The 25,732-nt window shown below is 36.2% G+C and overlaps 2 protein-coding genes across 3 annotated transcripts; one reads left to right on the top strand and one right to left on the bottom strand.

The window, feature by feature from the left end:
* Positions 1 to 853: 853 nt before the first annotated feature.
* On the top strand, positions 854 to 10,757 carry LOC132131770 (thromboxane A2 receptor-like). 2 transcript variants are annotated; one of them, XM_059543869.1, is made up of 4 exons: positions 854 to 1,238; positions 5,683 to 6,505; positions 8,762 to 8,895; positions 9,956 to 10,228. In XM_059543869.1, exons 2-4 carry the CDS (start codon positions 5,714 to 5,716, stop codon positions 10,086 to 10,088), a joined length of 1,059 nt encoding a protein of 352 aa, XP_059399852.1. In that variant the 5' UTR covers positions 854 to 1,238; positions 5,683 to 5,713; the 3' UTR covers positions 10,089 to 10,228. The 2 variants fall into 2 exon arrangements, with proteins under 2 accessions (XP_059399852.1, XP_059399851.1); XM_059543868.1 differs by lacking the exon at positions 8,762 to 8,895 and having other exon boundaries at positions 857 to 1,238; positions 9,956 to 10,757.
* Positions 10,758 to 12,306: 1,549 nt separating this feature from the next.
* LOC132131281 (PDZ domain-containing protein GIPC3-like) lies at positions 12,307 to 25,688 on the bottom strand. Its single transcript, XM_059543309.1, has 7 exons — positions 24,791 to 25,688; positions 23,190 to 23,375; positions 21,698 to 21,878; positions 18,988 to 19,097; positions 18,830 to 18,911; positions 17,962 to 18,115; positions 12,307 to 12,856 (listed from the first exon to the last, which is right to left on the bottom strand). Exons 1-6 carry the CDS (start codon positions 25,076 to 25,078, stop codon positions 17,964 to 17,966), a joined length of 999 nt encoding a protein of 332 aa, XP_059399292.1. The 5' UTR covers positions 25,079 to 25,688; the 3' UTR covers positions 12,307 to 12,856; positions 17,962 to 17,963.
* Positions 25,689 to 25,732: the final 44 nt, after the last annotated feature.

Genomic DNA, 25,732 nt, shown 5'->3' with positions numbered 1-25,732 from the left:
TCGCAGCACAACACATGTTTTCTCAATGCTGATGGATGTGTAGCATGTTATGCTAAAAAGATTCCTAGGCTAAGTGGAAACACACGTTATGTTCTCTTAAGGACCATAATTGTCAGAGATTCTTCATTTATGAACTGTTTATTGTGGTCATGAATGCTCAAAGGGCTTTTAGCTTCACACACGCATCTGATCAAGCATAATACTTTTCAGAAAAATAGACCCTTTGAAGACAGCTGATTCAAAAACATCTTGGTTTCACGAATGTTAAGGGAACATGCAAATATTATGCACATGTTATTTTTGAATGTTCTCTGGACGTTCTGAAACCAGTAACATTAAAAAAAACCGGAAACATTTAAGGTATAAAACGCTCCATAAACGATGTATATAAACAATGTTTTGAGAACGTCAGAAAAGAACAGATAACAACCCAGATAGAGATAGCACAGGAATGTCCGCAAGACGTCTGTTAAAGATCGATTAACCTGGAAAGCATCTAAAAGACGTCTTTAATATGATAAGATAAAGGCATCTTCTAAACGTCCATTTGACATCTGATAGGAAACGATGAGCAAAAACTCAAAAAAAATGTGTGTGTGTATATATATATATATATATGTGTGTGTGTGTGTGTGTGTGTGCAGACGTCAAATAGACGTCTCCGAGATGTAAGAACGTTTGACGGCTAAGTTGTTTATTTCTAAAGATAATGTTTTAAAGTTTTTGTTCACTTGAATGCAAAGTATCTTTTAGATCGTTTGTGATCATCACAGTCACTGACGTCAGGTGCTTTAAAAAGCTCTTCGTTTTCGACCGTCGTGAATTATTAAAATATAAAGATGCGAAACCACTTTCCTATAGAACCAATAACCGCTCGTGCAAAATTAAAGTGGTTTGAGCTGTTGATAGACACGCACACAGACAGTTTAGAGACCATCTGTTTATTCAAACATCACAGAACATTTTCAGCCCACACTGTGTTGGTACTAAAGCTATCGGAGAGTTTCTGGTATTGATTGTAGACTTGGAAGGTTGCTGGCGGACTCTTCCGGGAATATCGGAGGAAGGAGGAACGGGATGGTGTCTCTTTATCCTCCCCCTCAGGGTCATGAGTGTATCTGAGGGGGTTGGAGAAGGTTTGAGAGAGTTTTCAGGATGGAGGTGAAGGGAGGCAGAGCTTGAGGATCTCTGGACTCGACGCTGAAGGAGCACGCGCCGGACTTAACACACGTTCTCAGGTAAAACTCATTTTCCATTTAAAAACGTTTCGCTTTCGACTAAAGTTGATGCTGTAAACGTCGCAGAGCTGTTGTGTTTTGTTTGTTTGGATGTACTCGGCGGGAATGTTAGGCTATATGTTAAACATATTTCTGCAAAAACAACGTCAATGGCAAAACGTAGTCCGCATTTTCAGCCTAGTGCACGTTTCGGAAGGTGTAAAACATGATGATATTAAAATATGATCCGACGGTTTCAGTTTGAATCACTTGCGTTATTTTAATAGAATTATAAACTGACTTTAAACAAAAAAACATGTATTTTTGTTTTTGTGCCAACATTTTATTAACATCTACCAAAAATGTGTTTTAAGAACGTTTTGCTAACGTTGTAGCAAAAAAAAAAAAATTGTTTTCTCAAGTTAACAATGTTAACATGCAAACGTATGATAGTGTTATCTTTGAATGTTCTCTGAACGTTTTAAAACAAGTAACATAAACGTCCAGCTGAAATTCTTAAGAAATAAATCATTCCATGAATGTTGAATAAACGATGTTTTTGTTCATTAATACGGATTTTTATTTAATTTGCATTAATTTGTAATTTATTAATACATTTTGTGTCATTTAGGAGTTATTGGTGGAGGATTTTGTATACGCTATAATTTTATAAATTAAGATATTTTAAGCATTGTTTTAATCTTGAGTTTTAGCACATTTGTGGCTGGGTGAGAAAAAATACTAATAGTCAAAAAAAAATGCATTAAATACACAAAAAGTAAAAAATACATTAAATAAATATGCCACAAAAAAAAAATCATCTGTTGATGAATTTCACAATAATCTAATCCAGGCCTGTCTTGAGTTCTTTGTAAAACTCTCATGTTTTGGTGCATAAAAGAACCCAGAAACCAAATTACTCATCAACTAACCCACCAAATTAAACCACAACAAACATCTGAAAACTGCTCTTGGTAAGAAGAGTTCCTGCAAGAAGCTTTCATTTCTAGAGTCTCTGTGATACAGAATCATATAATACTCCGATTATACAACCAAACAGCATATAGCCGTGATCATATTTCATAAATAATCTCTTTTGCTGATGTTTTACACTCATGCATGCAGCCAAATGCTAAAAATACTTTAAAGATGTGAATGCACACACATACAAACCAGTCGCAGATTTCCCAGCCCACTCCCAGGCGCTGACGTCCAAAGAGCTGATTTCTGGGCTTCATTTGATGGAATTTGATTAGGAGCGCACCGTGGAAAGCTCTGTGTTTAGCTAATGGAGTTTGTTTTGGAATTACGCTGCTAAGAGAAGCACACAAACACCATCAGCAGCCTCAGCTTTCTGTACACCTTATGCTCAATAACGGCCATTATATGAGTGGAAATACCAAAGAATGTATTGAGATGTTTAGGCTTTTGCCTGATGATAAATAATGGCACTTAAGGTATCGATCTGAACGGGTTTGTGGATGAAGACACTCATGTTTAATGGCCAAAGTGGAGTGGATCCACTTGACATTCCTCTGGGATTTATGTGTTTTCAGGAAGATGCGGCTCAATCTGGATGTTTTTATCCAGATCCACTGAACTTCTGCAAAAGCTTGAGGGTTGATTAGAGCTGAAACAACGAATCGATTTAATCGATAAAAATCGATTATTAAAATAGTTGTCAACTAATTTAGTCATCGATTCGTTGCTAAATAACTTTTATTTGCCGTAAGCGGCTCATTTCGTGCATATTTCAAATCTGCGGTGACCAAAGTGTGGCAGTAATGAGCCACCGGAGGTTTTACTCAGCCAGTACAACAGGAGAAGTAGCGAATAGCCAATAGCTGGCCTTGTTTTATGTCACGTGCTTCCCGAACAGCGTCTCTGCAGCATTTAGCGGGATGTGGGAGACTGGGAGTACTTTACTTTGAGCCTTCAAAAAAGAAGAGTAACCTGTAAACTCTGCACTACTGAACTGTTTAAGGGGACGTTCACATATCGCGTCTTTTGCGCGCTCAAGTTCATTATTTCCAACACCGCACCGCATCGAGTTAAAAACATCTCAACTTTTCAGAATGCTGCAAGCGCATCGCGGGTCATGTGACAAGAACTAACCAATCAGCTTCATCCTTTCCCGTAACAACGTTAAAAGCTCAGTCAAGATGAAAGGAACAGCTGATCATAGCTGTATATGGATTTCCATTTTGAAATAAATTTAGTAGCAGAGCTACTGCAAGCGATTTTTTGAGCTGCAAATCCATTTATCCTTTGCTGAAATTTCCGCGTCTTCAAGCAGAGAGCACGTCATGGTTGCTTAGCAAAGGCAGACGCCTCAGGGGCGCTTCTGCACGAGCGCTTTGGAAAGAAGGAGAAAGCGGTGCGCCTAGCGTTTTCCACGCGTTTTTAGGCACGATATGTGAACGGCCCCTAAGACTTTTATTTGTGCAGATTCTCCAGTACAATGTTGTTTGCAAATGTTTAGTCGTAAAAGCTGATAACATTGCTTTCTAACAGTTAACATTTAAAGCTTTACAAACATGTTCTGTGATCAGTTTGTCGTTTACCAGTTCAAAATTCAGTCGTGCAGCCTAATTATGACTGAATGAGAGAGGTAAATGTTTAAAGATATTTGAAATGCACTTTTTTTCTAAGTATTCACTGCTCTTTTTCACACAGCAGGTTTTTTGTGTGTGTCCAATTTTTTTTTCTGGACAACCTTCTGATGGATTTTACTTTAAATTGTGAGTTCCATTCAGGTTTCATGCCACTGGCACTTTATTCGAAGGATTGTTTACAATTTCACAGCATAAGCTATAAAGCTGTTTTCCAGTAAATAATAAAATACAATGCACTGCAATTTTATTCTGTTTTATCCTTATTCTTCGTGAAAATATGTTCTGAAAGATTCCTTAATAAGCTTCGTTCGGGATGTTAAACTACTTTAGGAGCTCTAAGGACTGCCATGGTGAAAACATTATTTGAAATCTCCTTGTGAAATTTGCTAGAGTATGGGTCAGTGTTCTGATTGCAGAAGAGTTCGACAAAGGATTACTAACACAATAAAACAACTCCAGGTATATTTTTGATTAGGATATGACAGTGCAAAATGGTTAAAATCTCTTAAAAATCTATGCTGAAGGATAAAGACCATTTATTAATAATTTACTTGGGGGGGAAAATGGAAAAAACTAAAATAAAGTACATAAACCGATTAATCGATTAATCGTAAAAATAATCGACAGATTAATCAATTATCAAAATAATCGTTAGTTGCAGCCCTAGAATATGTTGTAGAGTTTCAGATCTTTGCATCAGTTTGCATTATTTACAGTGTCAGCTTTAGCATGATGCAAAATAAAGCAATCAAGGACACACATTAAAGTGATTTTAAGGGATATTAATGAGAAGACGGTGTTAAAGGCACTGTAACTTCTGGCCTTGATTGATAATATGACACTAATAAGAGACTAATGTTCAGCTAATAGTTGCATTTATTAATATTAACAATCAGAATTTAATCTTTCATAGCGGCTTGGTTCATTAATATAAGCTTTAATGTTTTGTCAGCTTTGAATGTGTCTTATCCAATCAGAAGTTAGAATCCAAAATGCATGTATAACGAATGTTGTTTAATAACAATAATAAAAGGTTAGGCTAATTCTATTATCTAATGATAGTTTTATTATAGATTATAAATTATATTACCTAATATGTTTCATAATGGTAATAAAAATATTTATTTATTCTTATTATTATTGTTAATAAATAAATAAATATATTACCTAATGGAAGAATGCTTGGCCAGTATAAAAAAAGGAAAAAAAGCAATTATTATTTTAATACTTTATTATTATTATTATTAATCATTTTAATAATAATAACAATAAAACGTGAAATTAAACTTACTGTAATTATTATTATTAACAAGTTTAAATATATTACTTGGTGCAAAAATGTTTTTACTATACAAAATTATGATAAATAATAAATTATTATTATTAATAATACCTAATATGTAATATTATTATTCATAGTAATTGAATAATTACTTTTATTAATTATATCACTTACTCAAAGATTATTATCATTATTCTAGATTATTAATAATTAAAAAAATATAAACATAACATTTCAGCAGATGTTATGTTTGGGGCTGGTTTATTTCCTGTTGACATTAACGCGGTTTGCTCTAAAACGCCGCTGGACACTGCATGAGCACATTTGGTCCGTTACTCTCTATGTTTTAGTTTCTGTGTGCCGTCGAGCGTCTGCTGAGAATAAAGCGTCCTGTACTATTGCACAAGACATTTGGAAAACACACGCAGGGATGTGACTCGTTTATTCCGTTTGCTAGCAAAACAATATCCCAAAACCAAATGAGTCACGAGCTAGTACACAATCCTGGACGATGCAGTGCTTGGAAAACATTTATTAAGCATTCACCAATGGTTTTTCTCCATTACAGGTTCATAGCATGAAATAAACCCGTCTTCATCATGGTTTCCTCAGCGCCAAGCAACACGACTCCACTTTGCTTCTCCATCAACAGCCCGCCTTTCATTCACAACCACACCATCACCTCGGCGTACTTCTCGGCGGTCTTCAGCGGCCTCGGCTTGAGCTCCAATCTCTTCGCTTTGGTGGTTCTGGCCAAGACCTTCCACCACACCAAGAGCCGATCGCGCTCCTCGTTCCTGCTCTTCCTCGGCGGATTGGTGTTCACCGACTTCATGGGGCTGTTGGTCACCGGGTCCATCGTGGTGTCTTTCCACATCACACATTTCAACTGGCGCCAACTGGACCCTCATTGCCACTTCTGCAACTTCATGGGCATGTCGATGGTCTTCTACGGCCTTTGTCCGCTGCTTCTCGGCGCCGCGATGGCCGTGGAGCGATTCGTAGGCATCAACCGACCCTTCGCGCGCTGCACCGCCAAATCCAGCAGCAGAGCATGTTTGACGGTGGTCATGGTTTGGGTCACGGCCGGCTGCATCAGTCTCCTGCCGTTGGCCGGATTGGGAAGCTACCATCTCCAGATCCCTGGTTCCTGGTGCTTCCTCAACATCAGCTCCAAACCGCTGGAGATGACCTTCGGTTTGATCTTCTCGCTCGTGGGTTTGCTGTCGCTAGCCGTGTCGTTCCTGCTCAACACGGTGAGCGTCGTCACCCTACTGAAGGTGTGCTGCGGACAGGACAGTTCTCAACGGAGACGAGACTATGAAGTGGAGATGATGGTGCAGCTGATTTTAATCATGGCCATCGCCTCCGTCTGCTGGTGCCCTCTACTGGTGAGTGATTGAACTGAATGGACAATTGACAAATGCTACGTGTGTTGAAAAAACGGACTAAAATGAGATGCTAGTAACTGTTTACAAACCTAGTAAGATTGCCTACAAAGTAGGCGGCATTGTAACCAAGTAGGCAGTTCAATGCGAGTACAGCATAATATTGATTACCACAAATCTAATGTCCACTTTCCATCGTTTTCTATATATAAAGTGTGTATAACTAAAGGGGAAGATTATTATATTATTTATATAAAATGATTCGATTAAGTATTATAATTAAATTGACCTATTAATAAAGATTATAAAATTACTACTTCAGCTGTTACTACTAATAATGGTAATATTACAAAATTATTAATAATTAAAATTATTATTATTTTATTTTTTTTATTATCTGCCTAAACATTCTTGCATTAAGTAATATGATTAACATAACCTAATAACATTAATAATAATAATAATTATTATTATTATAAAAACAATTCTTCCATTAGGTAATATAATTAAATGAATGTAAAATAGTTTTCAAGCAGCTTTACAGCTCAAATAACACACAGGCTTGAACAGAATAAAAGTGTTTTTATGAAATAAAATTTGTTTAATCCTCTAAAATTCATAAGCACCTCACTGTAACCTTTCTATTTTATTTATTTATATTTATAATAAGAAAATAAGGGATGCTTTTAAAGTTGAAAGCTGTAAAGTAATCAACATTAATGCCCCAAATGCTGTCGATTGAGCTGAACTTGCTAATGCTACACAAATCGCTTCACAATTGATTCCAGTGGAGTTTGCGTTAGCGTGTGGCTAAGCTAACAGTGCGATACTCTAATAAGCATAAGAATACATGCATTGAGCAAACGATTGCCTTTTCCATTGAAACCTTTCAGTATCCCATCCACCTTTTTGTATTTGTTTTTCATTTAACTCAATGCAGTGCAATGCATTCTGGGACAAGTCATTACAATTTGGTCTTAAAATAGCACCTGTGTAAGCAGCTTACTAGGTTTGGAACAGTCTCAACTCGACTGATCTCGTGATGATACAAGAATTGCTTTCTGTAATCGTCCGGATCGCTTATAATTGTTTGTGACGCTGCTTGTTTTCAGTCTTGTTGATCGTAACACTAGCACGCGACGCAGGTGCGCTACTGGACGCTTTTCTCGTCTAATAACACGTCAGGTTTCTCGCACAGGAAACTGTTCGTGTTCTGCCAGTCGAGGAACATGGAGTCGTGTGAGGACTGCTGATAAGACAGATGAGAAAGAGCTATTTCCTGTAGAAGGGAAGAACAGGAAGTCCTCACCAACAAACACATATATCCTATTTTTAACAAAATGTAAATTCGTTGTTAGCCACTCGCCACTCGTCATATATATATATATATATATATGCAATATATGCATATTTTTTATGCATATATTATAAATGCAATTTTTTATAAATAATGAAATTTATATATATATATATATATATATATATATATATATATATATATATATATATACATATTTTTTTTTATAAAATGGCTATTTGTGTATAGCTTTTATTGTTCTTTTATTTATCTATATTACATAAAAATTTATTTATTTTTTAACAAAAAAATTGAAAAAAAATACATTTCTGTGATATATTTCTATTTAATGCAACTAATATGTTTCTATTTTATTTAATAAAATTAACATGTATTACAAAACATTAAACACTGTAGCGGTGTACGAGCGTTTTAAATTTTAAACTTTAAAATATAGAAATCAGTACAGAATTTACAGGTATTTTTTGTAATATTTTACATTAAAATTGTTTTGTATTTATTTATTTTTATTATCATCCTAATCTGCCCTTTATGTTTAGATTTGATTGTTTTTCACTTCTAAAACTATGAAAATCCATTACAGAAATATAAGATACATTAATATTTTTACATTCATATTTTGTTGTTTCCTCGCATGAATTACAAATACAACGGAAACAAACTATAAAATAAAAAGAAACATTTATTGTGTGAACATAATTTACATCCCTTTTTACACAAACTATTTAATAAATTTTTTTTAAATATTACTTGTGTAACTAACATTTTTATTCTTTGTCCAGAAATGTTGTCATAGTATGCAAAAGTGGTATTTATTTAGGATAAGCCACAGATCCCATAGTTAAATAAACAGCTTGGACTCGAAGCCATTGATCTGCATTTGAGGAATACCTCTCTGGAGCTGTTCTGTCCTCGTCTGATGATGTTGTGTCTCTGGACAGATGTACATACTGAAGACCGTCGTGTCCTCGCTAGCCGTCGACCCCTATAGCGTTCTGTTCTACCTGCGATTGGCCACCTGCAATCAGATTTGTGACCCCTGGATTTACATCCTCTGTCGGGAGTCTAGACTGAGGCGAGTAAAGGCTGATGGCTAATCCAGATTGTGATCCGAATTAACACCATTCACACTCACGTGCTCATCAGTAACGACATCGGATGCTTCAAACCACTTCTGGCTCTGTGCTGATTCATAATGACATCCATCATCCACCCAAACACACTAATCAGAGTTTCTGCCAAAATACCACACAAGTGTGTATATATATACATACACAAACACTACTGTGTGTGTGTACATTTTAATTCAAACTAAGTATTACCAGTTTCCCACATTTTCTTTGTAGCAGTAATTGTTATAGAAATAATCATATTTTGGCAGAAAATTTACTTACCATGGTAAATGTTTGTATTTTGTGTCATGTTCCACCAAATGTGTGTGTGTGTGCGTGAGCATATGTATTTTATGGAGTGAACACTCAGTAGAGGTCAATGAATTTAGAAATGCCTAGCTCAATACTTTTAGCACTTTATTTGCTTTATTACTGCTAAGTGTTTATGTTAGCATCGAACCTATTTGTTATCTTGCAGCTATTTGGGAAAATATCCAGAAAGGTCATGATATTTCATCAGTTTCATCCAAAAAAAAAACAATAAAAACGTTCCAGTGTCCAAATGAGAATTTGCTGCTGGCAACTCAATTACTCAATTTGCACAGCGTAAATAAGAATGGTTGATTAATTAAGTCTAATGGACTTCGTTTCCATCTTTTAGTCTTGTGCTGAAATATGACCTGACAGAATTACCTCCAAAAATATTTCCAGAGATGCCTGAAACATTAGCAAATACATTTGTTTTCCACATCTCTCGGGATATTTTTGCAGTGTAAATATTTAGCATCAACATTGTGTTCCTGGAAATTGTGTCCAACATCTCCAGATGTTACATTCATTTAAAAATCCATTCGATTTGGTAAACGGTTTGAAATGACAAAGCCCATAACAATGGCAATGTTTGCACTGTGATGATTGTGTTTATTTTATTGACTGACTCAAGTGGAGCTCAAGCGTCGGCTCACGCTCAGTGTTTCTTCTTGCGTTCCTCTCATCACCCCCTCGTTATTTTCCTCTCAACAGGTGTTTATTGCAGAGACCGTGCTGTCGGGCAGCGAGCTCAACGTTCGCAGCCTGCTTCTCTGGCTTCGTTTTGCGACGGGGAACCAGGTCCTGGATCCCTGGGTCTACATCCTATTCCGACGTGCCATTCTGAAACGCATGGCTCCCAAGATGGACTGGTCCCGCGGCTCCATCATCAGCCTCTATCCTACGCTCTCCACGTCCTTCCGAAAACTCACACGCGCCTCTCTTGGAGGGACGATTGACCGTTTGGATCATGACCGCCGCAATCCAGACAAACCCAGACGAGAGAACACATCTCTACCTGTGCAGAACGCCACTGTGGAGTCTAGTTCCATTTAGCAGCCAAGACTGGCATTTATCTTCTACTTCATTAATGATTCACTGTCTAATATGGCGCCCAAAGTAAGGCATGAGCCACCTTTTGAACCCTTCGTGTGTGGAGAAGTTCTCTAGTCGTACATGTTTGAGAAGTGTATATTTGAGCTCTTACGACATTACAAACTTACATGAACTTGGAGAGCGAAGCTGTCGAGGAAAACGTACTGTAGAAACTTGCAGGCTTGAGTGGGAAAGTGGGCGGGGCTTGATTTTTCCAGTTGGCCGGTGATTGGAGGATGGAAAGTGACGGTTGGAGGGGGAGGGGTTGAAAAGTATGCATGTTTGATGTATTTTGGGGGCGGAGCCTTTGCACAATAGTGCCCGCCTACTTTCCATCAGTTAATGTAGTTTTTTGCATTAATTTCCCATTTGTTTAAGAGTTAAACCAATCCATGAACCAAATCAACCAACTATGAGGTGAAACACAGTTGAAAAATAAATATGTGATGTAATTTTGTAGGTGGAGCCTTTGCACAGTAGGTTCCGCCCACTTTCAGTGGTTCCTCGAGTGTTTTTTCCCAAAGGGATTTTTTTAAAGAGTTAAATGCAACAAACCAACCAACCAACTAAGAGGTAAACCACAAAATTAACTCTGATTTAAAGCTAAAATGTATTGGCATTTTTGGAATGGACTTGCTTTGGGACAACAAGGAAGTTTTGGCTCACTTCCCGGGCAAACACCCTCCTTTTCCTTTCAGATAAGACTATGAGGACCACACACTTAGATAAAATGGCAACAAAGCCGATTCTGGTTTATTGCTGGTTTCTTGTCTTTTGAGGAATCAAACATGTATCATAACTAGCACAAATTTGATTATTATTGTGCGAGTAGGCATAAGGTTAGCATCAGACGCTGTCAGTGTGAATGATCTGTTTTGATTTCTTATTTATACTGCATGTAAATCCAAGCATTGCTGCATAAAATCATAATTCAGTCCTCTTGTGTTTGGATTGTTTTGGCCAATTGTTCTGTTAAGTATTTGCATCTTTGATTGAGATCATTTTTGGTGTACCCTTTGAACAGAAGCTTATCAGCTAGTGTACACAAAACATTTTTTGGACTCAGTGAACGTCTGGCGTCTGCGACTTCTCAATAGCCTGTAAACACAACTAGGCTACAAGCAAGGGGTTTTTGATCACAGTCTATCATGATCATGATCTTCTTTCTTGTGGTTGTGTTCTTGGCTAACAGGAAAACAAGTAGGGATCAGTATCGCAAACTAGATTAATATCAGTTTCCTCGTTCTGCAGCCAATTCACAGCTACCAATGTTAATGCTAAACAAGCATGAGCAAGACTAGCTGCAAATAAACCATGTTAAATTTGGTTTTAGAGTGGAAAAGTAGGCGGGGCTTGATTTTTATCAGTTGGCCAATGATTGAAGGATCGTGTTTTTGTTTTTTTCAAGTTTTCGGTAAAGAGTTAAAAGCCACAATCAAACCAACAAGCTATGATGTAAATCCCAAATCTCTGATTGAAAACAAAAAACTATTTGAAAATCAGACAAAAAACTAAGTATATTTGATGGAAAGTACGAATTATGAATGTGTCAAATTAGAAACGATGACAAAATAGAAAACGATTGGTTTAAAAATATGTATTGTATGGAAATAACGTACATTTTATTGTGAATTTATATATATATATATATATATATATATATATATATATATATATGTATATAAAACAAATATTGAAGTAGTTTGAGAGCATAGAAAGGTTGCATCATTCACGCAGTGGGCGGAGCTTTTGTCACCATTCTCTGATTGGTGGAATTTTTCTGCAGAATCATGGGTAATGTAGTTTTTCACAAGGAATTCTGCTGTTTTTACTTCTGGACTCTATAAGACCAAAAACTGGTTTTTAACAGAGTAAATAGTGGTAATTTTGATTTCACAGTGACTAAAGGAGATTTAGGAGCCATTTTGGTGGCTCTCTTCAATGTGAATTAATTGTGAATGCACAAAAAGTCCATTTGTGGTATATTTTTAATCTTTACACACATTCAAATATCAGTCGTCTACAACAGGTACGTACATTTTTGTAGTACATTTTCAAGTCAAATACACATTGAATGTCTGCATAGAATTGATTAAATATTTGATTATTTTATATACACAAGCTAATCGTGTCACATGATCTGTCATTAATCGTAAAAGATCATTCATTTCACCTGTAACACGATGTATTTATAAATAACACAACAGACGGCAAAACAAACAGAAGCTAGGCTAAGCTAAGCTAACGTACATTTGATCATAATACTTCCAAAAGTCAAATTAATAAATGTTAAACACTTTACACCCTTGTTAGCTATATACATTGGTGGGAAATACAATTTGACCTACTTTATACTACTCTACAGACTTGAATGTTTGCGTTAGCGTGCTGATTAGCCGCTAATACCTTGACGTTCTCCGGTCTTCAGGATTAGCGTGGGAACTGGGAGGATTGTGTATATGAAAACAGATGACAGATGTCACAAATCAAGCTGAATTTCTCTCAGATGTCTTACGTTCTCTGAAAAACACAGATGAGGAAAAGCATGTGCTGGTGTGAGATAGCATTAGCATGAAGTTTGTCCAGCGTCAGGAAGTAAGACGACACTAATGGTTTTCTGTAAGTGTGTCTGTGTTTGAAAGCTGCCCGTAAATAAACGCCTCCTGAGATTACCGGCTTTATGTGTTCTCCGTGTGCTGGTAGATTGCGTAACTTTACATGCATCTCCATTGACAGCCATTCGGAAGTAATTATTTTTAAGGACTAATTAAATTGGAAGAATCATATTAATTGTTAATATTTAATTATATTTTTTACATATTTATATGGTATTTATTAATATTTTAAATTAGCCTTTCTTTTCATCTTTTTTCAGTTTTATCACAGTTTTTGTTTTAATACTTTTATATTGGATTATTTCTTACTTTTTTTTCCAAGTTATTTTGTTGTACAACATTTCTGCATTTTCAAAATTATTTTGTAGGTTTTTCATCTTATATTTATATGCTGTTTTATTCCAGTAATTGAAAATGTTTAATATTTTTTAATTAAATAAATCTGCTATGTACAACAATGAAATAAACAGCAATAATTGAGTACATGCGACGAACAACAGTATAAGTCCAAAAAAACAAAAATTGAGATAACCATGTGACTTCAATGTATGTGTGCCACTTTGTATACAGAATCACTTTGGGGGCTGTTCGCGCGACCAAAACTCTGAATTTAAAATAGTCTCACGCGGAAAAACCGTTTATGTCCACTAACGAAAAATGGAGACGCCGGTTGCTTTCATGTCCGCTGCGGACATTAATAGACGAAACGTCGGTAAAAAAAAGGAGAGCGAACATGAATGAATGGAAGGACAGAGCAAGGAAGTCTTTGAGGGATGCTGGGAAGCCATATGTGAACCGGAGAGGAGAGCAAAAACGAGGAAAATGTCCACCAAAAGAGGTGAGTGAAAAACCGTATACAAAGTATCTACATAAAGTTAGCGGTTACAGTCAGAGGGGCGTGTAGGCTACTGGGCGTCGTCTACTACAGTTCATTCATATAGCTCACTCTGTTTAAGGCTCAAGTCATGAATGGGTCGATATGAAAGCTGAGAAAATTAGGATTCAGGGGACGTTTTAAACATGTCTCTAAGTTACTCCTTATAACCACGGAGAAATTAATCGAAACGCTTTAGGTGCAGCCCAGCTGGTATGCAGGTATGCTAACTTAAGCAATTCATGACCATATCATGTCAACAGTATGCAATGCATTACAATGTAGGCCCATGAAATAACCAGTGAATTGAATACTACTGTATGCCTTTAATTCACTAAGACTGCATATGTGCCTGATCACTGATCATCCCAATATGTCTTTTTACTTCTAGCACAAGGTGAGTCGCAGACGACCACGTGGGCCCGACACTGAGAATACAAAGAGGAAGTACACCTTCAAGTACCATATGCAACAAGGAGGCCAAAGACTTGCTGTTTGTAAGCTCACATTTATGTCAGTCTTTCAACTGACCAACAGTCGCCTACAGGCAAGTTTTATACAGCCTAGCTTTTTCCATTTGTTAACTTTTTATTACATGCATGATTTTAATTAAATACATTGTCCATAACATATTTATTTAAAGTTACTGATCTTTGAAAAGGTTATTCAAGAAAAGTTAGGCAGTCAGTCTGAGGGAACAGAGCAGGTAGTCAGGTCTCCATTAGAGGACTTCAGAGGAAAACATAAGAACAGGTAAAAAAAAAAATCTTGAAGGACCTCATGCTCTCGTCCTGTTAGTTTTTAAAGCTGCACCAATGTCAGCATCAGTTGCCCTACAACATTGCCTGATCTAATGGTGCACTGGACGCTGGCATTATAGGGCGTCGGGTGCCTTGCCACCCTATAACGCCAGCATGCACAAACTGTAATGGTTAGGATTCAGCTCACTGTTGTTGCCCAGTCAGGAAACATATTCTTGCACTTTGAGATCGATATCAGAGGTAAAGTGCTAAGATTGGCCAAAATGTCCGGGATTCGCTTTTGCGTTCTACAGTTGCCATTCACTGTGTTTACTGTGGCGAGCAGGACGAGACTGAGGGCCGCGGCAGAACGGCGCGAGGCCGGTGGCGTGATTACTGGTGAGCAACACCTGTGAGACGCACGGGTCTCGTGTCTCTCACGGAGGAGCGGGAATTTTCTTTGCAATGCTAAAACGCACACATCAATCAATCACATGTTTAGCGTTCATGTAAACATAACATTTAGATTCACCAATCAGAATGAATTCAGTTAGATTGAAACAAAAGGTGTGCATGTAAACAATGACAATTTTTGCATCATCTGAGGATTTTTTCCAGACAAAAAATACATAAATCTCTCATCTCAGGGGGATATGAGGGAAGAAAGCATGGTAATTCGAAAATACTACTGGTTTTCTACTAATACAAAGCTAAATGCTAAATCCTGAAGTATCCCTTTAATGATTGTTTGTGAAAAACAAAATCCTATAGTTTAGAGAAAAGTTTACAATTATATTAAATTTTATTGTCACAGAAACGATGCAATTGTGCAAAACAGACCAGTTTATTATATTTCCCTTGTTCATGAGTTGTGTTGTTTATTTTTTAGGCCTCATAGCATTCATCCTGCAGTGAGAGAGGGGATAAGAGAGCACATCCTGAGCTTCCCACGCCAACTGAACCACTACTCACGGATGAAGGGAGATGTGGAGAGGGAGTACCTGAGTCCTGATTTAAACCTGCTCCGCATGTTCCGCCTATACAAGGAAAACAATCCAGCATCCACTGCAAAGTTCTGGCTCTATAGGGACATCTTCAAGCAGCAAAACCTCAGTTTTGGGCAGCCAAGAAGTGATACTTGTGCAAAATGTGACGCCCTGTTCTCAAAATTAGTAGCTGCTACAACAGATGGAGAAAGGTTGAAGATCGCAGCCGAGAGTGAGCTTCACCACCGGAAAGCGAAAAAGCGTACACCCAGTTGCAGGCTGACACAGAGTGGGCCAAAACCAATGATGACTGCCATGTCATTTGCATTGACATGCAGGGGGTAGTGTTCACGCCAAACCTGACACACTCCAACGTGTACTATCAACGGCAGCTGGCCAACTACAACCTCTGTATCCAGGAGATGGGCATTGACAAACCTCCTACAATGTGCCTCTGGCATGAGGGCATCGCTCGCAGAGGTTCCATCGAGGTGGCAAGCTGTCTTTTGAAGTGGGCAGAAACATCTTTCGCTCCCCTAGTCCAGGCAAAGGAACGGAAGCTCATCATCTATAGTGACCGATGCTGTGGGCAGAACAACAACTGGCGAGTCCTAAATCTCATGGCCCTACTCGTATCTAGAGGGTACTTCAGTCAGATAGAGCAGAAGTTCATGGTGTCTGGTCACTCCTTCCTTCCCTGTGACCGTTCATTTGCCACGCTGGACAAGAGGCGTAAGGTGTCCACACTCCACACCCCCAGCGATGTCGCCGAGATGATCCGTGGAGCCAGGCAGCTGCATCCATTTAAAGTAATTGACATGAAATGTGCGGACTTCAGGCAGCTCCCTGATGCAACATTAAAGCATCCACCTGGCTTCCTAATCACATCCATGATGTGGTTGAAAGTGACAGGTAAAAAACTAAAGAACTAAAGAACTAGACTAAAACTAAACTGGTTTTCTGAGATTAACAGTGTTGGGGATATGTGCGTGAAGGAAGAATCTTTATTGAATTTCTTGTTGAATCATGATTTCAGCTACTGATCCATGGTGTGTCCACACAAAAGGGAGCCACAGCCTCTACGAGGGATGGAAGCATTGGCTGATCACCAAACAGAGGAAGAATCAACCACCTCCAGCTCCCTTGTTTTCCACCACGTATGCTCGTGCTTATGAGGACCCTCTGCCCATCAAGAAGGAGAAGCACCATGACCTTATGAAAATGCTAGCCTACATGCCAGCGGAGGCCCAAGCACTTTATGGGACATTAGAATGTGAAGAGTAGCCTGGTATGTGTAGGTCATGTGCAGGGAAAGGTGGGATATATTGTGTATATTGTGTGAAATGAATCATAAAAGTAGCTGTAGCTTATCTTGTATGCCTTATCTTATGTTGTATAATAGTAATATATAGGTATTTATTTTATTTTATTTAGAACCAAAAAAAGGAAGACATATATGGTAAACTAGCATATGGAACCAGCATGGAATGAAGATGATGTATGTCTGTATTGTAAATATGTATTGTTTACCGTTATTACTGTTTATTGTTTGTATGTATTGTTTATTGTAAGTATGTACGGTTTGTTTGTACTGACGTTTATTTTCTGTACTATAAGTAGGCCTATGTATTGTTCATTGTTCGTACCGTATTGTCCGCGTTTTTGTTCTGTGATTTACGTTGGCAAAAAATAAAAGAAATTGAAAGAAATAAATGCTTAATATTTTCTTTAAGGTTCTGTTACTGTATTAAAACTAAGATAAAAGAATTAAATCTCCAGTGGTTTAAATTGATATGATTAATTGGACTTATACTGTTATTCCACATTAACTGGACATATACTGTTCTTCCACATTCCAGAAATGTAAATTACTCTAACTTTTTATTTTTAAGATTGATACTAAAAAATCCTATCTCATTAGAATTGGGAAGATTTTGTTGTCTATCTTCAATTAAAAAAAAAAAAGTAATATAATATTCAGAGTCCAAATTAAAAAAAAATGTATTATTCAAAAATTGAAAATATGGACTTATATGGTTCTTCGTCTGAAGCCCTCAATTACCGAAATATACTTTTATTCTTTTTTACGATTTATGAAAACTGCCGCACATTTGAGGCAATGCAAATTAATCGTTAAATGAAAGATCAGAAGAAAAAAAACAATAAGTAAAATATATACATATATATATATATATATATAAAATGAATTTATTAATATTATAATTATATTTAAACAATTAATTTTTTTATATTTGACATATATATATATATATTATAATATATTTATATATTAAATTTATATTTAAATACAAAAAATTAAAATGTACAAAAATCATACTTATGTAAAAATTACTACAGGACAAAAAAGGAAGAACTTTTTCCCTTCAAAATATCTTAGGTCAGGCATTACCTCTAAATGCGTCCATTCTTCACGTCTCCCAAAGCTTCCCAAACATCAATTAAAAAGACGTCAGGAAAGCCGAAGTCACCCAGAACAGAGTCGAGCGCCTCTGCGAAATCATCTGGGCTCTTCTTGTTCTTCCCGGCCTCCACGATGGTAGTCGCTGTAGGACACAAGATCGAGAATTAGCAATGCATCAGTGTCTCCTCAATGGATATGAATGGGTGCCATTAGAATGAGAGTCCAGACAGCGGATAAAAACATCACAATAATCCACAGTCCATCAGTTAACATCTGGAGAAGACAAAAACTGAAACACATCCAGCATTAAGATGTTTTTAACTCAAATACACTTCCTCCAGTGAAATTTGTTTAGAGCGGTTTAAACGCTGCTTGATCTGTGCAGATTTCTCTCCTGATTCAGACCAGAACACTTTTTCACTGGAGGAAGTGTTATTATGGACTTCCATTTGAGGTAAAAATGTCTTAATGCTGGATTTGTTTCATCTTTTGTCTTCTCCAGATGTTAACTGATGGACTGCTGTGGATTACTTGTGGTGCTTTTATCAGACTCTCATTCTGACGGCACCCATTCACTTCAGAGAAAGTGATGCATTGCTACATTTCTCCAAATCTGACAAAGAAACTAAAACCTGCTAAATCTCGGATGACCTGAGGATGAGTCAATTGCCAGCTAATTTGGGTGAACTATTTCCTATAATTCGTTTTTTTTGGAACGAGTGGCTCCCAGGAGGCCATGGAATGCTTCCAATGAAGCTTGTGATGAAATGCACCGAATTCATGGGAATTACAGAGAGGTTCTGCTCGAGTCGCACAGGCCTTTTACGGTAACGTCCAAATCTCAGAAGAATCTCACCGAGCTCGGGGTCACGAATCCCCATGTAGCTCTCCAACAGGTCGTCGACCTTCTCGATGGCCTTGTCTTCGAACTCATTGGGCTGTTGAAAGACAAATGGTTGAAGATGGAGAGCAAGATTAAGGTTGAAAAGGCCTGGGATGTGCAGCCTGACTCACGATTTCCTCCACCGTAGCCGATCCTTTGGAGCGCAGCCGCAGCGTCTCTTTCCCGCTCACCATTTTTCCCTCGCTGGACTTTGGTGCTCGCGTCCTCTGGCCAATCATATCTGATCGACACAAACACAAACACAAACACACTCAACCTCTCAATCGCTTCAGTGCATTAGCGATCGCCATCTGTTATGATGTGGGTGCAACGGAAGAAACAGATTGAATCATCAAGAGAGCGATTGATGAATTCCTGTTTCCTGTTATGGCTTTGAAAAAAAATTATGAGAAATCACGCGACTCATATCCGCTTTGGGATTACAGTAAATGTAAGCATGATATTTAATAATATATAATTTCATCAATCGATTTCTGTTTTGTTTTACTTCATGTACTGAAATAGCTAAAACTAAAACTGAAAAATAAAAAGGAATGAAAACTATATAGATGTGGAACAAAATCTAACAAAATGACAAAAACAAATTACTAAAACTATGATATAATATTATATTAAATAATGATACAAAATATTTTTTTCTGGCAAATCAAAATAATGAATCACTGATGCACAGCATTTAAAAATATATATATATATATATATATAATTTATATTAATTTAAATCAATTAATCATGATTAACCATTTGACATCACTAATTAATATGTATTATATATTAACATAAATTAACAATTAAATTATTTAATTAATATCTTTATCTTTATTATGATATAACAATAATCAGTAAACAGTAGAATAATATATATAGTATAGTTGTCCCCGTAATTTGTATATGCTTTTAATTTACAATAATAGTTCAACTACAGTCAAGCTAAACCTTTAAAACAGGAGTTAGATTTGCTACAAGCCACAAACAAAAGGATAACTTCACTAACCCAATTTTAAAAGACAATATCGCTTTAAAATAGCTACAGCATAAAAGCTATACTAAACTATTGTGGTGCTATATTGAAGAGTAGCCAGGAATCACTCCTTTTTTAGTTATTTAGCAAGACACGGCTTGCTAAGGTATGCATTAGCCGAAAATTAGCCAGTGGCGGCCATTTTTGTTCCTTTGATCTTCTATGTACAAACACAGTGAGGGGATTGAGCGCGCGCTTCTCTCACAAAGGCTAATCCATCACTCGAAAACATCCAATTAGCTAATGCTATAATGATAATCAAAGGCCTTTCAATTATTAACGGCAGTAATTGTCTGTCACCGACAGCAGAGGCTGCTGTGCGCGCGCTTCAGCTAATTATCACTATTTACTGCTTTGAGTCTGTAATTACTCAGACCTGCGCGAGGGCTAATTACTAGCTCGTTTATGAAGGCTAGTAGTTCATAAAGACGCGGTTCAAATGCATTGAACCTGCTTTCTCAAGCAGCTCCTGTTAAACCTTCCGACGCTTCCTTGATTAATGGCGCTTTTCCGTCGATGTCGGTCTTTAAAACTGAACTTATTTACAGTACAATTTGAGGAAATGTCCTCTTCAGGCTCAAGAGTTCACAGTTATTTGAGGTCACTGTGACATAACGATATAAATCTGATTAAATGGCCTGTTTGTGTTCAAGAGCTGCTGAAACCTTTCTGAAAGCTAGGCTAATGTGTTTTTCTTGTATATAAAATAAACAAATACATTTTTTATAAATTAATGTTAATAGTAGGCTACACATAACGTAGGCTAGGCCTACTCTCTCTATAAAATACACATAGAACGTAAATGAATAGTATAGATCTCATAACAATAAATATGTAAATATGCGTTTATTATTAAATATATATTTCTGGTCAAGTAGGAGATTCAAAACAAATTTTTCATTTAATCACAGCATTTAGATTTTATTAATTTAATGTTATTTTATGTTTTAATTCGGCTGTTTAAGACAAAAGGACTGTCTTCAACATTAGCCTACATATTTTGATACTTTTTTTTATGTTGTACATTTATATATTAAATATTTAAATATATATCTATCTCTGACAGACTGTATTGCCTTCAAAACATTCAAACTCTAAGCTTTTAAAGCTACTTTAAACTTCAAAAGAGTTTAGACTGAAAACCATCAAACTTTCTGGTCCGGCTTTCTCAGGCCAACTGAAAGTTTGTATTGACAAACTTTATTTAGTTTAAATAACTATAGTTATGTATGACTCAAATCCCATATTTCTTTAAAAAAAACATAGAATACTTATATTTTTAAACGCATTTTGCAAATTTAAATTACATTTATTTTCCACTGTTTGACCACACGGTGGCGCTCCACTCGTCAATATAAGACCACAACAATTTGTTTTAAATTAATTTCTTAATATGCTGTGTGTAAATATTTTAATGAGATGTGTGTATGTGTGTGTAAACATTTAAATAATATTCTATAAATAAATATGTTTACAGCTAACAAAACAATGATTAACATACTACATACATTAAATGTTTTAAACGTAAATATAAATAATTGTGTTTTATATGGTACATTTTTAAATGAATACATGTGCAATGATTTAATAAAATAATTATTTTAATCACATATTATGTATATAATAAAATAATATATTGTTATTATAATTTTTCATTAGCACGCTACTCTAATATAGTGTGAACACACGATGGCGCTGTTCTCCTAAACATAAGCTCCAGTGTGAGTGGATGTGTCTGAGATGTTTGGCATCAGGTGTGGATCTTCTGACGAAGCGTCAGATGTGTTTGCTTGACTCACCGAAGGCTTTCTTGGGCTCGACCAGACGCAGGGTGAACGGTGTTCCTCTCAGCTGCTCCTTCAGCATCTTCGCCACTTCATAATGCCGACATCCCACAATGCTCTGGTCATTAACGGCCTCGATGTGATCGCCGACACACACCGTCTTTAGTCGGTCGATGGTGCTGCCTTCCTTTATCCTCTTAAACATATGCAAACATCTATTGCATAATCATGTAAAACATAATAAAATAATATAAAATAGAGATATTTTATCGATTCTGGTGTATTTTTGTTTTTTATTTTGTTTTACATTTAAATACACTGTTTTTCTTACAAGCTTGTAACTGTTTTATAACTTAATTGTATTTTTAACTGCTTTGTTTAATTTTTCTACTTCTTTTGTTATTGTATATGTATTTATATAGTTTAAGTTCCATGCAGAAGTAACATTTCATTGCAAAATGCATGCTGTTTGTGCAATTTAACTTACCCCCCCCCCCTCCCTTTTTGTATTTTAATTCAATTTCTTAACATTCCCAAACTCATTTCATTCATTCAATCATGCATTCTCTTATTTTTTCTATTTTTTTTTATTATTCTATTGTATATACTGTATATATATATATATATATAATTTACATTTTATTATAATTTTTTTCCTTTTTATTATAATTTTTTTAGGAGCTTAGATTAAGATTCTCAATATTCCAAACTTTTTTCCAAAACTGGTCCGTAATTACACCCAAATGTTCCAAAGTTATTTCATTCATTGCATTTTTTTTTTTTTTCTGGGGGCTCAAATGTTAAGAATCAATATTGCCCCAAAAATATTACTACAATATTATTGACTGATTTATTAATTTTTTTTCTTTATTTTTTTCCCATTTTGTAGACTCAAATTCTTAATATTCCTAAACTGGTCCAAAATATTCCAAAGTTATTTCATTCATTCTCATATTTGCTTTTGTTTTTATTTTGTTGTGTATATATATATATATATATATATATATATATACATATATATATATATATATATATATATATATATATAAACAACATACAACATGATAGAAATTATATATATATATATATATATATATATATATATATATATATATATATATATATATATATATATATATAATGATATATAATTTTTATTATTTATTTATTGTATTTTCGGGGGCTCAAATGTTAAGATTTTTAATATTCCATACAAAATTATTCCTAAAGTATTATTGATTAATTGATTGGTTGATTTCATTATTTCTTTTTTTTCTGTAATTTTTGTTCTATTTTCATTTTAAAGGGTCAACTTCTTAATTGTACCAAACTGGTCGTAATTATTCAAAAAATCTCCAAAGTTATTTCATTCATTCATTCTTTTTTTGTTTTGCTTTTATTGTTTATTTTTGTTTGTTTTTTCGCGGGAGCTCAAATGTTACTCTTCTCAACACTAGTTTTCCAGGAGACCGTTAGCCGGTTACCATGGTTACTCTGGTCAACGCACTTTGATGAAGGCGAATCCCGCGCCGTTGTCGGTGATGGTCAGGCCGAGCGCGTCCTCGGTTTTGACGACCTCCACCTCTTTGGTTTCTCCCCGCACGTGCGCGAAGATGAAGTCCTCCAGACCGATCTGACCGCCCAGCAGCTTCTGCATGTCCACTTTGTGCGAGTTCAGCGTGCAGAAGAGGATCTTGAGAGAAAAAACAGACACCAGAGCAGAACCTTAACGGCTTTTTCCACCGTGAGCGCGCGCGCGTGGTCCCAGTCACGCGCACCACACACGCTAGAGCTGTGGCGGTTAACTAGTACTTTCACGGTAACTCTCCAATATAACTAATATTGTGTGTCAATATGGAGTTAGCATCGTTCTACGTTGATTAAAACTTTATTTGTATTCGTATTACAATGTTCACAGATGTTTGCTTTGCTAGCATTCAGGCGCGAGTCTCCTTGTTAATTTCCATTAAAATATTTACTAGACACAAATAAATGTAAGTAAGGATCGGTTTTAACGCTTAACTGTTCACGTGATCATTTAAACTTTTTCATACTGTTCGGTTTGAGATAAAAACGTAATTTTTCCCGCCTTGACCTTGATCCTTGATAACAAGTTCCTGAAGGACATTTTCTCCTAAAGTCTGTGTGATTTTTATCGTTAAGTGTTTTTGGTTAATAAATAGTAGTTTAATACGTTTTTATGAATAGTTTGACTCTTTTTATAGTTTATATAAATACTTACGCGAATACGTTTAAAAAATCAGTATGTTTATATTAAAATCTATATATTACATACAACATACAAAGCTTATTTATTTACGCAAGTATTCAACTAATTGATGGAATAAAAATATACTTTCCAGAAAGTTCAGGTAAGTTCTCAGGTATTTGAGAAAACATTTTGGTATGTTCATTTAAAAAACTAAATAATAATAATAATATATATATATATATATATATATATATATAAAGCAGTGTAATGTTAAAACACAAAATTAAAACATTGGAATTTTGTTTTGTTTAATAGTTTTTTATTATTATTATTGTTCAAGCTATTTAATTTAATAAAAAGTTTTTTGTTGAAACAGTTTAATAGTAGATGTAGGAGAACATTTATTTCATTATTTGTTTGTCTGTTTGTTTGTTTGTTTGTTTAACTTTACTAGCCACTTGCAAATTTGAAAACATTTACCATTTTTATTTATTATTTTTAATAATTAATGTGTTGAATTCAAGTATTTATTGTTTACTAGCCACTGGCATATACCAAAAAACAACAACTTCTAACCACTGACATATTTGAAGATGTAACATTTATTTATTTACTTGATTTTTTATTAACTAGTGACAGGCATACATGAAAATATTTTTACATAATTTAGTGACAGAGATAAATATATATATATATATATATTATAAATGTTTATATGCATAATGATCAAGACAACTAATGTGATGGTGATATATTATCTAGCAAATTAATTTAAGCACAAGGAACACAAGCACTCCAACATACTTCCCAAGAAACGAATGTCCCAAACATCTCTCTTTAGACCAGAAGCGTTTACCTTTGACCCCCAAAAATAGAGTAGCAAAGACTCGCTGTACCTCAGAAGCGGAGATGTTGAAGACCTCTGCGATCTTGGCGTAAAGCTCCTTGACGTTGGTGAAGCCGTGAATGCGTCCCGTGGGGCTCCCGTGTGCGAGCTGTGTGTGAAACACCAGTTTGGGCCTCGGACACGGAGTATGCTCCTGGGGAAGCGGCGGTGCCGACGGGACGGGTCCCAGGTTCTCCTCGTCCCCCGCCGGTCCTTTAGAGTCCTGCGTGTCTGGACTCATGGCCTCTGCGTTCTCCAGGGGCTCTGGGTCGCACATCGTCTTCTCGGACTCCTGCATGGTGAAGAGCGAGGCGTAAGCGGCCGTCTGTACTCGGGCCTGCCGTGTTAAATTAAAGATGAGTGTAGCCAGGCAACGCTGCACAGGTGAGCGGCTTCTGGCCCTGCTTATAGTGGAAACCCAAAACCGGTTGAGCTAGAGATCTTATGGGTGACACTAGAGAGCCGGACGAACACCTGAAGTGAACCTGGAGACCATCTGTCTATAGAGCTGTCGGAGGGGACGCTGATCACAACAGAGATGCTGTGTTTGGTCAAATATGTAGCTGATCTAAAGGAGTAGTTCAGCCAGAAATGAACATTTGAGGGAAATCTGCTCACCCTCGGCCCATCTGAGATGTAGATGAGTTCGTTTCTTCATCAGATTTGGAGAAATGTAGCATTGCAACACTTGCTCACCAATGGATGTGAATGGGTGCCATGAGAATTAAGAGTCTGATAAAAACATCACAGTAATCCACAGCACTCCAGTCCATCAGTTAACATCTGGAGAAGACAAAAGCTGAAACAAATCCAGCATTAAGATCTAAAATATGAGTCCATAATCCATAATAACACTCCTGTTATCTCTCACATCAAAACCCAGCCACAACATCCGGTGCTTGATCTGTGCAGATTTCTCACCTGATTCAGACCAGAACACATTATCAATAGA

Source organism: Carassius carassius, chromosome 48 (assembly GCF_963082965.1).
Source record: "Carassius carassius chromosome 48, fCarCar2.1, whole genome shotgun sequence".
NCBI classification, from domain to species: domain Eukaryota; kingdom Metazoa; phylum Chordata; class Actinopteri; order Cypriniformes; family Cyprinidae; genus Carassius; species Carassius carassius.
The sequence above is the reverse complement of the archived record's forward strand: the minus strand, read 5'-3'. Positions and strand labels throughout refer to the sequence as shown.

Excerpts from the sequence above, each read along its gene's own strand:
- LOC132131770 (XM_059543868.1), top strand. The coding sequence starts at position 5,714 with ATGGTTTCCTCAGCGCCAAGCAACACGACTCCACTTTGCTTCTCCATC. Across the intron at positions 6,506-9,955 it reads TCTGCTGGTGCCCTCTACTG|GTGTTTATTGCAGAGACCGT; the intron begins GTGAGTGATTGA and ends TCCTCTCAACAG.
- LOC132131281 (XM_059543309.1), bottom strand. The coding sequence starts at position 25,078 with ATGCAGGAGTCCGAGAAGACGATGTGCGACCCAGAGCCCCTGGAGAAC. Across the intron at positions 21,879-23,189 it reads CGGGATTCGCCTTCATCAAA|AGGATAAAGGAAGGCAGCAC; the intron begins GTGCGTTGACCA and ends CATATGTTTAAG. Across the intron at positions 19,098-21,697 it reads CGAGCCCAAGAAAGCCTTCG|ATATGATTGGCCAGAGGACG; the intron begins GTGAGTCAAGCA and ends TGTGTCGATCAG.